Source organism: Epinephelus lanceolatus, chromosome 20 (genome assembly GCF_041903045.1).
Source record: "Epinephelus lanceolatus isolate andai-2023 chromosome 20, ASM4190304v1, whole genome shotgun sequence".
Taxonomy (NCBI): Eukaryota; Metazoa; Chordata; class Actinopteri; order Perciformes; family Serranidae; genus Epinephelus; species Epinephelus lanceolatus.
Window position 1 is genome coordinate 22885959 of NC_135753.1, and position 12671 is coordinate 22898629.

The window sequence follows — 12671 nt, forward strand, 5'->3', positions numbered from 1 at the left end:
CGATGGAGAGACTCTCACTGCAGCCTGTTTTATTTTGTTCTGAAAACGTCGGCGTGTAACTCTGTGGACAATAAAACGAGGTGTAGACCATCTGTGTCACCGATAATGAGGAAATACAGTGAGTGCTGGACAGAGCAGTGAGTGACAAAAACCCTGCCCACAGTTAAGAGTACTGTTTGTGGTGGAAACACTAGGGTCTAGGTACCATGTCTGAAGGGTTACTCTTTTTTTTACCGAAAGTGTTTAAACGGGGCTTTAGTGGACATTTTGAAGTGTTTTTTTGTGACAAGCCCAAGGCACACCTTTTGTTGCAATTAAATATTTGTTCAATGTAAAATACTGTACTACAGGGCATCATGTTGTCAGGTGCATTTTTACAGCACTTTTGTCTGAAAGTGAACAGCTGGAAATATTTAAAAGTCTGCTGTAAACAAACTTTTCAGCCTACTCACGGAGTCAGCTAATTAGCAAATGCTAGCTTATTACAGATAATAAAATCTGCAAGCAAACCGTTGTCCTCGACGAAAGTGGAAGTCAAGTTGAAGTGAGAAACCTTTTGAATTCACAGACTTATTGTTTTAGAATCTCTGGATGAGCCTGCCAACCTTCGCCTCAGCTGGACTTTTCAGCATTCAGTTAGTGTTCGTATTTGACAGGGTAGAAAGCAAATGTGAACAAATGGTGCACTGCATTGATTTGGCTGAACTTTCCAAGTTCCTGTTCATATTTTGTTTAATTTTATGTGACTGCAGAGTTTGGCAAAAGTTTGGAAAATGTATCTTTTGTCTCAAACTCACTTTCTACCAGTATCATTCTTCCTCTGAAAACTAGGGACTTCTGTTTTGTCCTCCAAACCACCACAATGTGGCTGCAGCACCACAAACAAAACCAGATTCTTCTCTATGTTTGCCAACACTCTGGACTCATAGGGATTCATACGCTGGCACATTTCCCTCCCAATGTTATTGTTACAGTGAATTAGCAACAGTCCTAATGGGATTCTGGTAATGTGTCATTTGAACAAACACAGACGGGGGCATTGTCAGTAAGCTAATATGTAACGTTATACAGTATGCATGATATTTCAGTCTGCTAATCATGGACGCATCACTCAACCTCATCTGAGCTGACACACACACCCGTGTTGCCTTTTCTGTGCAGGTGCATTTGTTCAACTACCGACCCGACGAATGAACGCAGTCTATAAATATTTCATACTAGCCCACTTTCCTCCCCTTGGCTACAAAAAAAGTAACACACAAACAAATATCTGCACACGAACAATGTGTTTACAAGACGGGGAGAAAAGGGGACACAATTTGGTGAAGAGATCAAAGGAAACATAGTACAGTAGCCACGAAGGGAGGACAGTCTGAGAGTAGGAACAGTAGAACAATGCGTGCAAGGTGGAGGGACATTCCTCAATAATGTAGACGGGCCATTTAAAGTTTTATTTTTGTCATTTATTTATTGGTTATCCTCTGTTTTCTTTCCCATAGTAATGTGGCTAAAAATTAACTCAAGCACTCTGGAAGCTAGGGGTGCGGGTGGCGTGCAGTACTGCTGATGAGAATTGGTTATTGATTAAGGTTCCTTTCAAAGGCTGTCAGCCCACTCAACCAATTTTAGGGCCGCTGAGTGAACCTCACACCCTCAGTATATATAGCGTTTGCTGAAACCCTCACAACCCCTGCTGTTGAATGCCTCCCTGCGACTATAACAGTGGGGGAGAGTTCTGTGTGTAAAGGTTTGCGCTCCACAAAAACAACAACAAGATAATTTACTTACAAAGTTTGCCTCTAATGCCGACTGTAAGGCACCTCGCCGAGATTGACACTGAAATTGTGACTTTATTCGCATCATGCCAATACCCCTGATTAAGGTTGCCAAGCACAGAGGGGCATGTAATACAGTGGGGCTGACTGATGACAAATTAAATTGTAAGTGACACAGTATGATGATGCTGCGTTATGCAAGACAAATGGGTTATATCCACTGCAATTATTGACCGCACTGAGAGCTGTCGGAGCTATATGAACAGCTCAATAGCTTTTCTTGAAATAATAAACCTTTATTATTATGCACTAAACTCCCACTGGAGTTGCCAAAAATAGTTTGCCAGATGGACACTGGAGTGGTTTTGTTTTATCAGATTCTGTTGAGAAGTTGTAAAAAAAAAAAAGAATAGGAAAAAGCTTGGGACATATTTCAATTGCACACATATTGGGGCCATTTCAAGGGACTCAGTTTTGCATTTTTTTTCTCTCCAGTGCTTTATGAACTCAATTATCCTGTCCACAGACTAATGGCTTTAGAATTGAGGCCCAAATTGTAATAAGGGTGGCATTTCTCCAAATCTCTCTGAACCTTGGAGGAGCTGTGGGACAAAACAGTGGAGGTCCACCAAATATCACATTCCCCCTCTGCCTTTCTCTCTCTTTGAAGTCTTTGGAAACTAGCCATAGAAAAGGCACTCGACCAGCAGAATCTTGACAGAGTGGGAGGGAAGATGTCTTTCCTCCTTTGTTGATTAATCATGAATCTCTCTGAGGATGCATGTATTCAAGTCATACCCTCACTACCCATGCTTTAGAAATCTCTCAAAGCGTGTGTGCCAGGTTCCTTAAAAGTGCCATATTCACTCAGTGCTCTCATTAATTGCTGGTATTGGCTTGCTGACAGAATTTGTGCACATTTAGGAGTAAGACTTTGCCATTTCCAGCATATGGAGCCAGTGGTCTGAATAATGAAATGAAATCGCCCACTGGTTCATGTAAACTTAGTACGATAATTCATTAAATTAACAACTTACCCTGTGTTGCAATGCATGCACAAGCCATGAGCAGCAATGTGACACCCAGTTCTCATGCATGCTTTGATTGGGTCGTCCCACTGGAAGAGATACAGTCTCAGAAGATGAAGTAGTGCACAAGTCCCGGGATCAATCCACATTACCATAGCCATAATCGCCTGGATTGATTCCGCAGCAAAAAATTATCATACCTGAGGAATGGCTCAATTTGTCCAGCATAAATTGATGACACAAGGGGAGGGCGGGACAGTGAGTGGGGACCTCAGAGGTGGATCATGGTCCATAAGAGCTCTGAGCAAGGAGATCAATAGGGGCTCACTGGTCTTGGCTCAGTGTCCATAATGTGATGTGTACACAATCGATAGCCTCCCCGAAGCTGGCAGATGGGCCACCGGTGTGGTGTGGGTTATTTTTCTTTCCCACAGCACCTTTCCTCCTTCATACTGAGGAATGATGGCAATGCAGGCAGAAGTAGGGGTGTAACCGTGCGATCACAGGGCTGTCACTGATGACAGGACATTTAGAAAGGAGTTAGTGGGCCTATTGACTGCCTCCTGTGGGAACGAAAAGAGAATGGGGAAAGGTGATTCTCACAGTTTCAAGAGTAGTGGTTGAGATGACAGGTGGCTGAAGATGGAAATCAAGAGAGGCACAGAGAAGAGCCTCGAGAGAGCTCTTAACTCAGTGACTCCTGTGTGTTCTTTCCTCTGGATCAACTTCACACTCCTTACTCAGGTCTCCCAAGGGATCTAATAGTACCTCAAAGGTGTTGTGGAATTGAAATTGTGAGGATGGTTGTCTGTAGCTGCATTCATTCCCCTGATGCGCAAAGGATATTTTACTAAACTACTGCCGACACTATTTTTTTAGGCTGTCCCTTGAGGGATTGAGCCAGTTGGTTTTTTGTTTGTTAGGACATTTGTCAAGTGATTTTTTTTTTTTTTTCATGCTGTGTTTTATAATGTGCTCAGGAGTAAAGACCAACGAATCCAGGGAAATCCTGGGAGTATTGTATAAAAATAAAAGTCATGTGACATCCGATAATTCTCTTTCTTTGTCCATCTGTCTCTCATCTCATTGTGAGTCTCAAAGTGAAGCAGTTTTTCAGCACAGTCATGCTAAGCTGTCTGTGCAGTAGAATATAGGGGAGGGAAAGTGAAAGCACCTGAGTAGCCACGGACGACTACAGCATGTCACACATCGCCTAATCATCTGAAGACTTTACCTTCCTGTCTAAGCCAATCAGGTCCCATGACTGGCCTGACCATGACCTGACCGCATCCTGAGGTCAAAACCGTCACAGGAACAGGGAAGATAGAGAGAGGAAGATGAGGGAAAGGGCTTACATATAATCTTTATTTATGGCAGACTTATGACAGCTTCCATTTGTTTAGCTGTTTGCCTTGAAATCAAGTCACAAATATCCTTTTTTATTTTAACTATGCAGGATTAAAGCAATAACCTTTAATACAAGCAGCATCTCAGACAGCACTGTAGGTATGTATGCAGACAGCTTGGTCAGCAGGTAGCATTGATCAGTTCAGTAAAATGATCAGGGCACTAGTGATGTTTTTATCCCAGTTGTCTCACTCTTGTACTCCTGTCCAGAGATTTGAAAGTGTCCAGTCCCGTGAAATATCTTGTTTCATTTCCTGTCTCTGTTGGCTCTCCTCCCCTGGGTCACTTCCAGGTCAACTGACGTGGCTGCGCTTGTTTCCGTCTTTTAATCCAGCCCTCACGGCATGTGATGCTATACTTAATGCCACCGCACATGCAAATCAGGGGCAAAGAAGACTGAGTCCAAGTAATTGATCTTCTTAACTACTCCCACTCAATTACAGTAGGTTAATGCAAGCCACTTCAGCATTGCTCATCCTCATGCTCAAATGCCATTCGCTGGTGTCCGTGAGCAAGGGGTGCATGGGTGTGTGGGAAGGTGAGATTGCATGGGTGTGGGTCAGTGAAAACATTAATCACTTTCTCTCTGCGTCTGTGAGTGTCTTTGTGTGCAAGTCCATCCACTCAGCTGCAGTTTTAAAGGGCTCGCTTGCTCCAAACTGTGAAACAGAAGAAGATTAACTGCCTCCTCTGTGGCAGCTAATGTGTATCTAAATAAAGAATAGCTGACCTCTAGAGAATGATTAACCTTCAGTGTGTATTTTTTTTAATAAATCTTATTTATTTTTGAACCTGTGTTTGAAATATCCAGCTGCGCAAGCGACGCAATTCACCACAATTAAGCTTATAAACTGATCAAAATCATTATCTCACGCTCTAATCTACTCTTCTACCATTGGGGCTGACTTGGTGCCAAGGTGTTCAGCAACAGGAACACAAGCAAAGGTCTTCTGATCGAGTGGCTTGGCAACAAGGGGTGAGCGTCAAATGCGCTTGCCAAAAAGTTCAGGGGTATGGAAGCAATGTGCGTCCTTACTGTGACTCCACAGTCTTTCAGCTCGCTGCCAGGCCCGGCCCAGGTTGCCTCACTTAGCTGCTAATAGGTTTAACCTAATCAGCAGCAGCATTCATTTAGTGATAACACTTCTTCTGCTGAGCCATGACACCCCCTTGTCTCTATTTTGCTATCTGTCTCCCTTTCTCGCCTAATAGAGGGAATTTCTTACTCCTTTTTCAGATGGTGTCACTAGCGTATGGACGCTTTTGTTCCCAGTGTATCATTGTAGCTAGAGGCTAATGGATAGACTATAGAAATGGCTGACCCCTGAACACTTCTGCAAAATCCTTGAGCTCCATCCCTGCATGATTTTCACTGTTAGGTGATATTTGCTCGACTGGGGAAGTCTCAAAGGACATGCAGCGACTGTCTCCAGACTGCACTGTGTCAATTTATGTAAGATAATCAGTGTGTTCTGCAACTTGATGTGGTTTGTGATTAGTATTCAGTGTGCCTTGTTTCCCTGTCTTTATTCAGACTCTTCAATCTTTGTTCATTAGATTTTAATAGGTTTTATATTGCTCAGGTCGTAGAGGGCAAAGGAATGCTTTTTTTTTTTTTAAAGCACTTGATTCCAGTTGATCGTTGAGATTGTGCTGTGGTACTATAGTTTGTAGGACAGAAACTCTTCACCTGTATGGGTTGAGGCTCTGGGCTGAGCAGACAGAGTTGAGCTGTGGAAAAAAGGACATCAGCTAATCTCTGCAGAATTGTAAGGAGTTATATCTCTCTTCAGGTGTAAGGCAGAGGCACAGATAAAACATGGAGAGGTACTGAAGAAGCAAAGAGCCGAATGATGAGAGCACCCTGCAGTCCTTCTCACTCTGCACCAACAAGGCACACACACACTCAGCACATAACATGGTGTCACAGTCAAACTCTCACACACTCGCGTTTCATAAAAACAAAACCTCAGTCAGAACATCTAAGGTCAGATTTAATCTATCCAGGTCAATAAATCCTGGCCAAAGTAAAGCGCTGCAGTTGAAACGCAGCCTCATGCTGCTCTGACCTTATAGGATTATGCAGGATGTTCTTACCCATCGCTTTACTGAGCAGCGGGCGCAGGAAACTATATCAAAGCGTTGCAAATTTCACAAGAACAAATAGGAGTTTTAAAAAACTTGTTTGCAGTTACTTTTCTTTTATCGGCGAAAGCAATAAATTATATTCTGAGACGGGGGAATTTCAGACTTGTGCCAACAGGTGGAGCCAAAATCCTTTTATCTATTGTAGATGAGTTCACACAAACACACTCCTCTGCTTCCAAAATAGATTTCTGGCCTAGTTATTCCCCCTGATTTGAATTTTATCCTCATTCATTAATCTTTTCTGCAATGTTGCATTCATTCTTTGTCATTTTAGATCACCGTGTTACCTCCCTTTGTCCTTATAAACAGTACTGTGACATGCATGAAGACGGCTCATTTACATTCAAGAACAGACCCATAGTGCCTTTGATGCAAAGACAGACCCTCCTTTAGAATCATATAATTTATACTCCACACCTTTTCTGTCCCTTACTTAAATCAGACACCTATGATTATTCACACTTTGCGCCCCATCTGCCACAAACAGCTGATGCTGATTGAGAGAGACAAAGTGATGGCTCGACTGTGATCTCTATCTTGACTCAGCATTTTATGGCTCATGCATTTGTAGTGTGTATTTATTTAAGTTTTTAGTATTTATGCTGTTTTTCAGTTAATAAATAATCAATTAAAATCATTTCTCACTTGAGTTTCTTGGAATTCTGCTAATGTTTTGTTCCTGTCTGTGCTCTCTTTTCAGATTCTAGCCATCATCTCGATCCTGTTCATCGTCCTCTCCACCATCGCTCTGTCTCTCAACACCTTACCAGAGCTTCAGGTCACAGACGAGTTTGGCAACGCCAACGACAACCCCCAGCTGGCCCACGTGGAGGCTGTATGCATAGCCTGGTTCACCATGGAGTACCTCCTTCGCTTCCTCTCCTCTCCCAATAAGTGGAAGTTCTTCAAAGGCCCGCTGAATGTCATTGACTTGTTAGCCATCCTGCCCTACTATGTCACTATCTTCCTAACTGAGTCCAACAGGAGCGTGCTGCAGTTCCAAAACGTGCGCCGCGTGGTGCAGATCTTCAGGATCATGAGAATATTGAGGATCCTGAAGTTGGCCAGGCACTCCACAGGGCTCCAGTCTCTAGGGTTTACCTTGAGAAGGAGCTACAATGAACTGGGGCTGCTCATTTTATTTCTTGCCATGGGCATTATGATATTTTCCAGCTTGGTTTTCTTTGCTGAGAAAGATGAGGATGCCACCAAATTCACCAGTATCCCTGCCTCCTTCTGGTGGGCAACCATTACAATGACTACTGTGGGTTACGGTGACATTTACCCACAGACTTTACTTGGAAAAATTGTGGGTGGGCTCTGCTGCATTGCAGGAGTGCTGGTAATTGCCCTGCCCATCCCCATTATTGTCAACAACTTCTCCGAGTTCTACAAGGAGCAGAAGAGGCAGGAGAAGGCCATCAAGAGGAGGGAGGCGCTGGAGAGAGCCAAGAGGAACGGCAGCATTGTGTCAATGAACCTAAAAGATGCCTTCGCCCGCAGTATGGAACTGATGGATGTGGTGGTGGAGAAAGGAGACAACAAAACTACTCTGGACAACCACCTGTTGCCTAACCGCTGGGGCAGCTCCACCAGGCACGCCTCCTCCGAGACAAACCTGAAATCTCCAGATAAAAGAAACCTCGAGCCGCAGAGCTCCCCTCACCGCATAACCATCACCACCACTGGAAGTCCCCAGCGGACACACAGGACCCCGCAGCACCTTAACGTGCAGAAACTGGAGGAGATGTACAACCAGATGACCAAGTCACAGTCCTTCACTAACCTCAACACTACAAGCTCCATGAGCACTCTGAGCACAACCATGACCGCCCCCGTCTCACCGAAGAAAAGCCACAGCCCTGACTTTACATTAAAAGAGGAAGTCGAGCTGGAGATGAAGGAGGTCCAACCCTCCTCGCCAGATAACTTTGCGAGCTGCTCAGCAGACTTTAGAGAGCAAGGCTCCAGCTCAGATAAAAAAGAAGAAGAAGGTCCCTGTCAATTCAGACACCCCAAAGCACCACCTGCTCTGGATCTTAGCCAGCTGAGGGCCAGTGATGACAACTCTCCACACATCACACTCAAAGATGGCCTCTATGAATCCGTCAACCCAGGTGATGGATCAGAGCTCCACATAGAGGAAGGGGAGAGCTTTAACAGTGCCGTGGATAACATCCAGAGCTCTCCAAGAGGGAATAACCCTCTTAATATAAAGGGGTTGCAGGTCAACTTCACCAAGACCTCAGCTGAAGGCCCGCTAACACCGCCCAGCACTACCTCTCCTGGAGACATCAGCTCCAGCATCCTGGAAGACGAGTCTCCGGATGGAGAGACGTCACCGCTCATCCCCAGCACAGAGAAGCTGCTCCCAGTCACAGAGGAGGAGACCTGCCCGCTGTCCCCAAAGCGGCTGGTGGTAGACACTCCACCTGGTGATGAAGATCAAGCCACAGAGAACCACGAGGAGAAGCATCTGATGGAAGTGGCGGGCGCCGCAGTTGCGCCCTTGTCACCCAAGACAGCAGCACAAAATTGCACCCAAGGTGTGGTCGGGGCAGGCGAGGAAGTCAAGGCTGACAGCAACCAAAGTGGACACAAAGTAGAGAACCACATGTTTACAACAGATATCCACCTGATACCCGGGGACGGCAGCCTCTCTCCGACCTGTGAAACCAGCATGTGACTGTAAGAGAAGCTCTGAGGGACAATAAACCCACTGCAACCTCAGTCTGGCGCGTGGGAGAGCGGGGAAGAAAAGACAAAAGATATTTTTGCATGGCATGACAAGTCCCTTTTACTTGTGTTGTTGTGTATCGCTGAAAAAGAAACTGCAGTGCTCCATTGCAGATGTGAGAATGACTCTGGGGCAAACAGTGGGCTCGAAGAGGAGGCTCTTGAAACGCAGAGAGAATTCATCAACTTATGTAGACACTTTGGTCCTCCCAATGTACATAGTGACAGTCTCCTTTTTCTAGCAAAAGAAGGAAATGCACAGAGGGACTAATCTGTAAAAAGCATGCATTCAAAAAAGACAGATATTTTACGGTGCTTAGTTTGCTGAAAGCGCTCCACTGTAAATACTAGGACATCTAAGGCAATGACAATGCACAGGATGGCATCGGAAAACTGTCACTGAAGGTACAAATATTTGCAATGTGAAAAGGGAGGGGTGGGGGAGGGGGTTGAACTGAGAGCCCTCAGACTGGGTGTTGCATCGTAGCGACCTATAAAAAAAACATATCATTACCTTTTGTGGAAATGCAAAGTGTTCCCATGACGACCCTGTAATGTTTTCTCGTGTGACAAATGGTGTACGAAACTGTAACGTTGACATTGTTGCTTTTGGTTTTCATAACGACTGTTGAACTTTTTCAGTTGAGCATCTGATATTCAGTCTATGAATTAAAGCAGTGGGCAAGAAGGACAAAAAACACCTTGATCCCCCCTTAAAGCGCATACACCTGTAGTTGCCAAATACGTATGTAACCAGTAAGGACAGGAACTATCAGATACTACCGCTACTGAAGATATTTATCATGTGGCGTCAGAGGTTTTAAAGTTTAAGATCTTCTGATTCCATCCAAATCACTGAAATTAATCTTATTTACTCTCCGACATCAGATATATACATCTAAAAGTAGTTTTAAGAATAAAATATGAAATAAGTAGGTTTAGATTGGTTGTAGGATAAATTCTACAGTAGGTAAGTGAGACTCCATAAAACAGAGTTAAGACTATTTATTTATTCAGCACAGTAGATCTGGTCATTAATACACATGTAAGCTTTACAGTATCTATTTCGGCAATTCAAAAAGGGATAGATAACCACAAAAAAAATACAATATTCCTTCTGATATCAATGGACCAAATCAAGCACACTGACAGGCTTTCATCTATCTCAGCTGCATAGTAACATATACAGTAATGACATGTATTATGACAGTAGTTATGTTTTTGTTTTCCTTATGCTTTGTTTACCTGCATTGTGTTCATCGTCCTGTCCTCGGCGCCCTGATGTCGTTGACATTTTGTTCCATACTACTGCGAGTTTATCCCATCCTGCTGACAAGTTAAAGGCATCTTTTATTTTTTGTACATCCGTAGTGTCTTGGACTGTAATTTATTGTGTTTTAATTGTGAACAAAATTTTCAGTCGAACTTAAACCCAAAGGAGTTCTTTCTTTTTCTCTCGTCTTCTTTCTCGCTTTTGTTTTACACTGACTGAAAATATCTGTTGTATGTTGCCTTTGATTCCAATTTTACTGCTGGAATATTTTGTTTCATTGTTTCAGCATGACACTTGGACGAGTGTGCTACAGTAGTGGTGCGTTTGTGGAAGCCACACAAACCAGAACGGTACTGACAGGAAGTACGTGGGTGAATTCTTTGTTTGTTTTGTTTTGTTTAATTGGTTATTTCTTTTCTTATTATCATGTTTTTTGTTCTCACAGAGAGGTGTGGAATGTGCAATACCGCATACTGCAATCTATGCAGGCCAAGAATTGTGGCACTTTATTTTCTGTCTATGGGATTTGTAAGTGTACAGGCAGAAATTACTTGTATTTTTCAAATGTTATATCTTTAATATGAGGCAAAACAGTATTACAACTACCAGAATCTCACAAACAATGCAAATGAGAATTTGACTTTTACTTTTTCGTATTACGTGGCTGGCGTTGCGCTGTCTCGCGCTTAACGCCACTTATCAATGGACCTCAAATTTGATTATCTGTGGGAAAAGGGATCCAAATTGACCACTTTGGGCCTTTTATATCGCTGTTGGATTTACATGATAATCTAACAAATGTCTGTGGAAAATATTAAGATAATCTAATTTCAATGGCCACACACAAAGTATTTTATGTTTTTTGTGAATTAACGTTGAGAATGATTCTATTTTTTCTAAACCAAAATGGAGCACGACCACAATTTCCTGCCATATGGTGGTTGAAATGATGCGTGCCTTTTCATAACACCGCTGTTTATGAGAAGGTAGCAAGTCATTTTGCTTTGTTCATATAGCACTGTACAGAAAATTCTAATTTTATAGGAGAAATCAGGTCTTTATGTAATAGATACAAGTAATGTTATTGAGTTCTCAGGTTTTCTATAACTCTCTGATGTTCCGATTGGATAGATTCTCTGTTTTTTCTTTAACAGCTAATGTCAACTAGTTCCTTCTGTACTTTTTGAAAAGGTGATGTTGTCAAATCCACATTGATGTCTTGGCTCCTGGAGTAAGGAGCGGCAATATTTCTCCCTCCTCCTGGGTAATCTGTGTACCACCATTCAGTATCCACCCCCATCAGTCTTCAGTGAGGCAGGCAGGAGCACAAACGCAGGGACAGAAGTTTGACTTGCAGGCAACGAGAGATCCCTACTGTCACTGAGCTGATACATCTGATTATTTCCCATGCTGACACCACCAAGTGCTCCAATCCCTACAGCTTCAGAGGCTCTAACCCCATGGCATGCCCTCAGGCACGGTGATCAATGGGTGAAAGGAAGGCCAGGATTAGGGAAAGCTTTGAGAGTTAAGAGGAGAGGTGAAATGGAGTCCTCCCAAATGGTTCCATCACATCAGTGATCCGTTGTGGTCCATATTTCCGTTTGTCTGTGTACACACCGTACGCCCAGACCGACATCATTTAACTCAGCAATCAGAGATTCACGTGCGAGCTCGTGGAGTTATTGTCGAAATGACTGATCCCTCATTGGAAACAGATTGGTACTCTCCAGAGTAGGCCGGCGGTTGTTGTTGTTGTTGTTTGGGGTTTTTCTTTACAAAGGAAGGTTCAATGATAACCTTCTTTTTAAAGCTATTTTTATTTCTGTACCTGTACGTTCAACTTTACTGTCATCCCTTGTTTGTAGTGATCATGTCTCCGTGTTAGCCTCATGTAATCCTTCGTTTTGACAGGTAGGGTAGAGAAACAAGGGATCTGGATTGATCAGCTATATTCCCGCGGGATGATGTTTGTGTGGATACTGAAATTAATTCTGTGAGCTGACAGCGAGAGGACCGTGCTCTGTCTTACTGTCTCATGATGGCATTATCATGTGTGATACCGTACAGAGTGGAAAGGTTGTGTCTTTATTTTCTCTGAGAGAATGGGTACTGTCCGTGTCACTCATGCGTGCTTACCGAACCTTGCTCCCCTAAAATGCGACATTGTTTTCTTCTTATGTCTCTGTGTATTCTGCCTCTTACAGATTTTGATTTATTTTTTTCTCTTTGTTCAGCTTTGGAGCACATTCTGAGCTACAGACTGTTTTCTGTACAAAGCGACATCTTTGTATGCATGTAGTA

The 12671-nt window shown here is 43.3% G+C and overlaps 1 protein-coding gene across 1 annotated transcript in view; it reads left to right on the forward strand.

Moving 5' to 3' along the window:
- Positions 1–9194, forward strand: part of kcnb2b (potassium voltage-gated channel subfamily B member 2b) — a 98619-nt gene extending 89425 nt beyond the window's left edge. The window contains exon 3 of the mRNA XM_033638861.2: positions 7059–9194. Within this exon, the coding sequence (XP_033494752.1) occupies positions 7059–9044 (1986 nt within the window). The 3' untranslated portion in view covers positions 9045–9194. The remainder of the gene's footprint in view (positions 1–7058) is intronic.
- The last annotated feature ends 3477 nt before the right edge of the window (positions 9195–12671 follow it).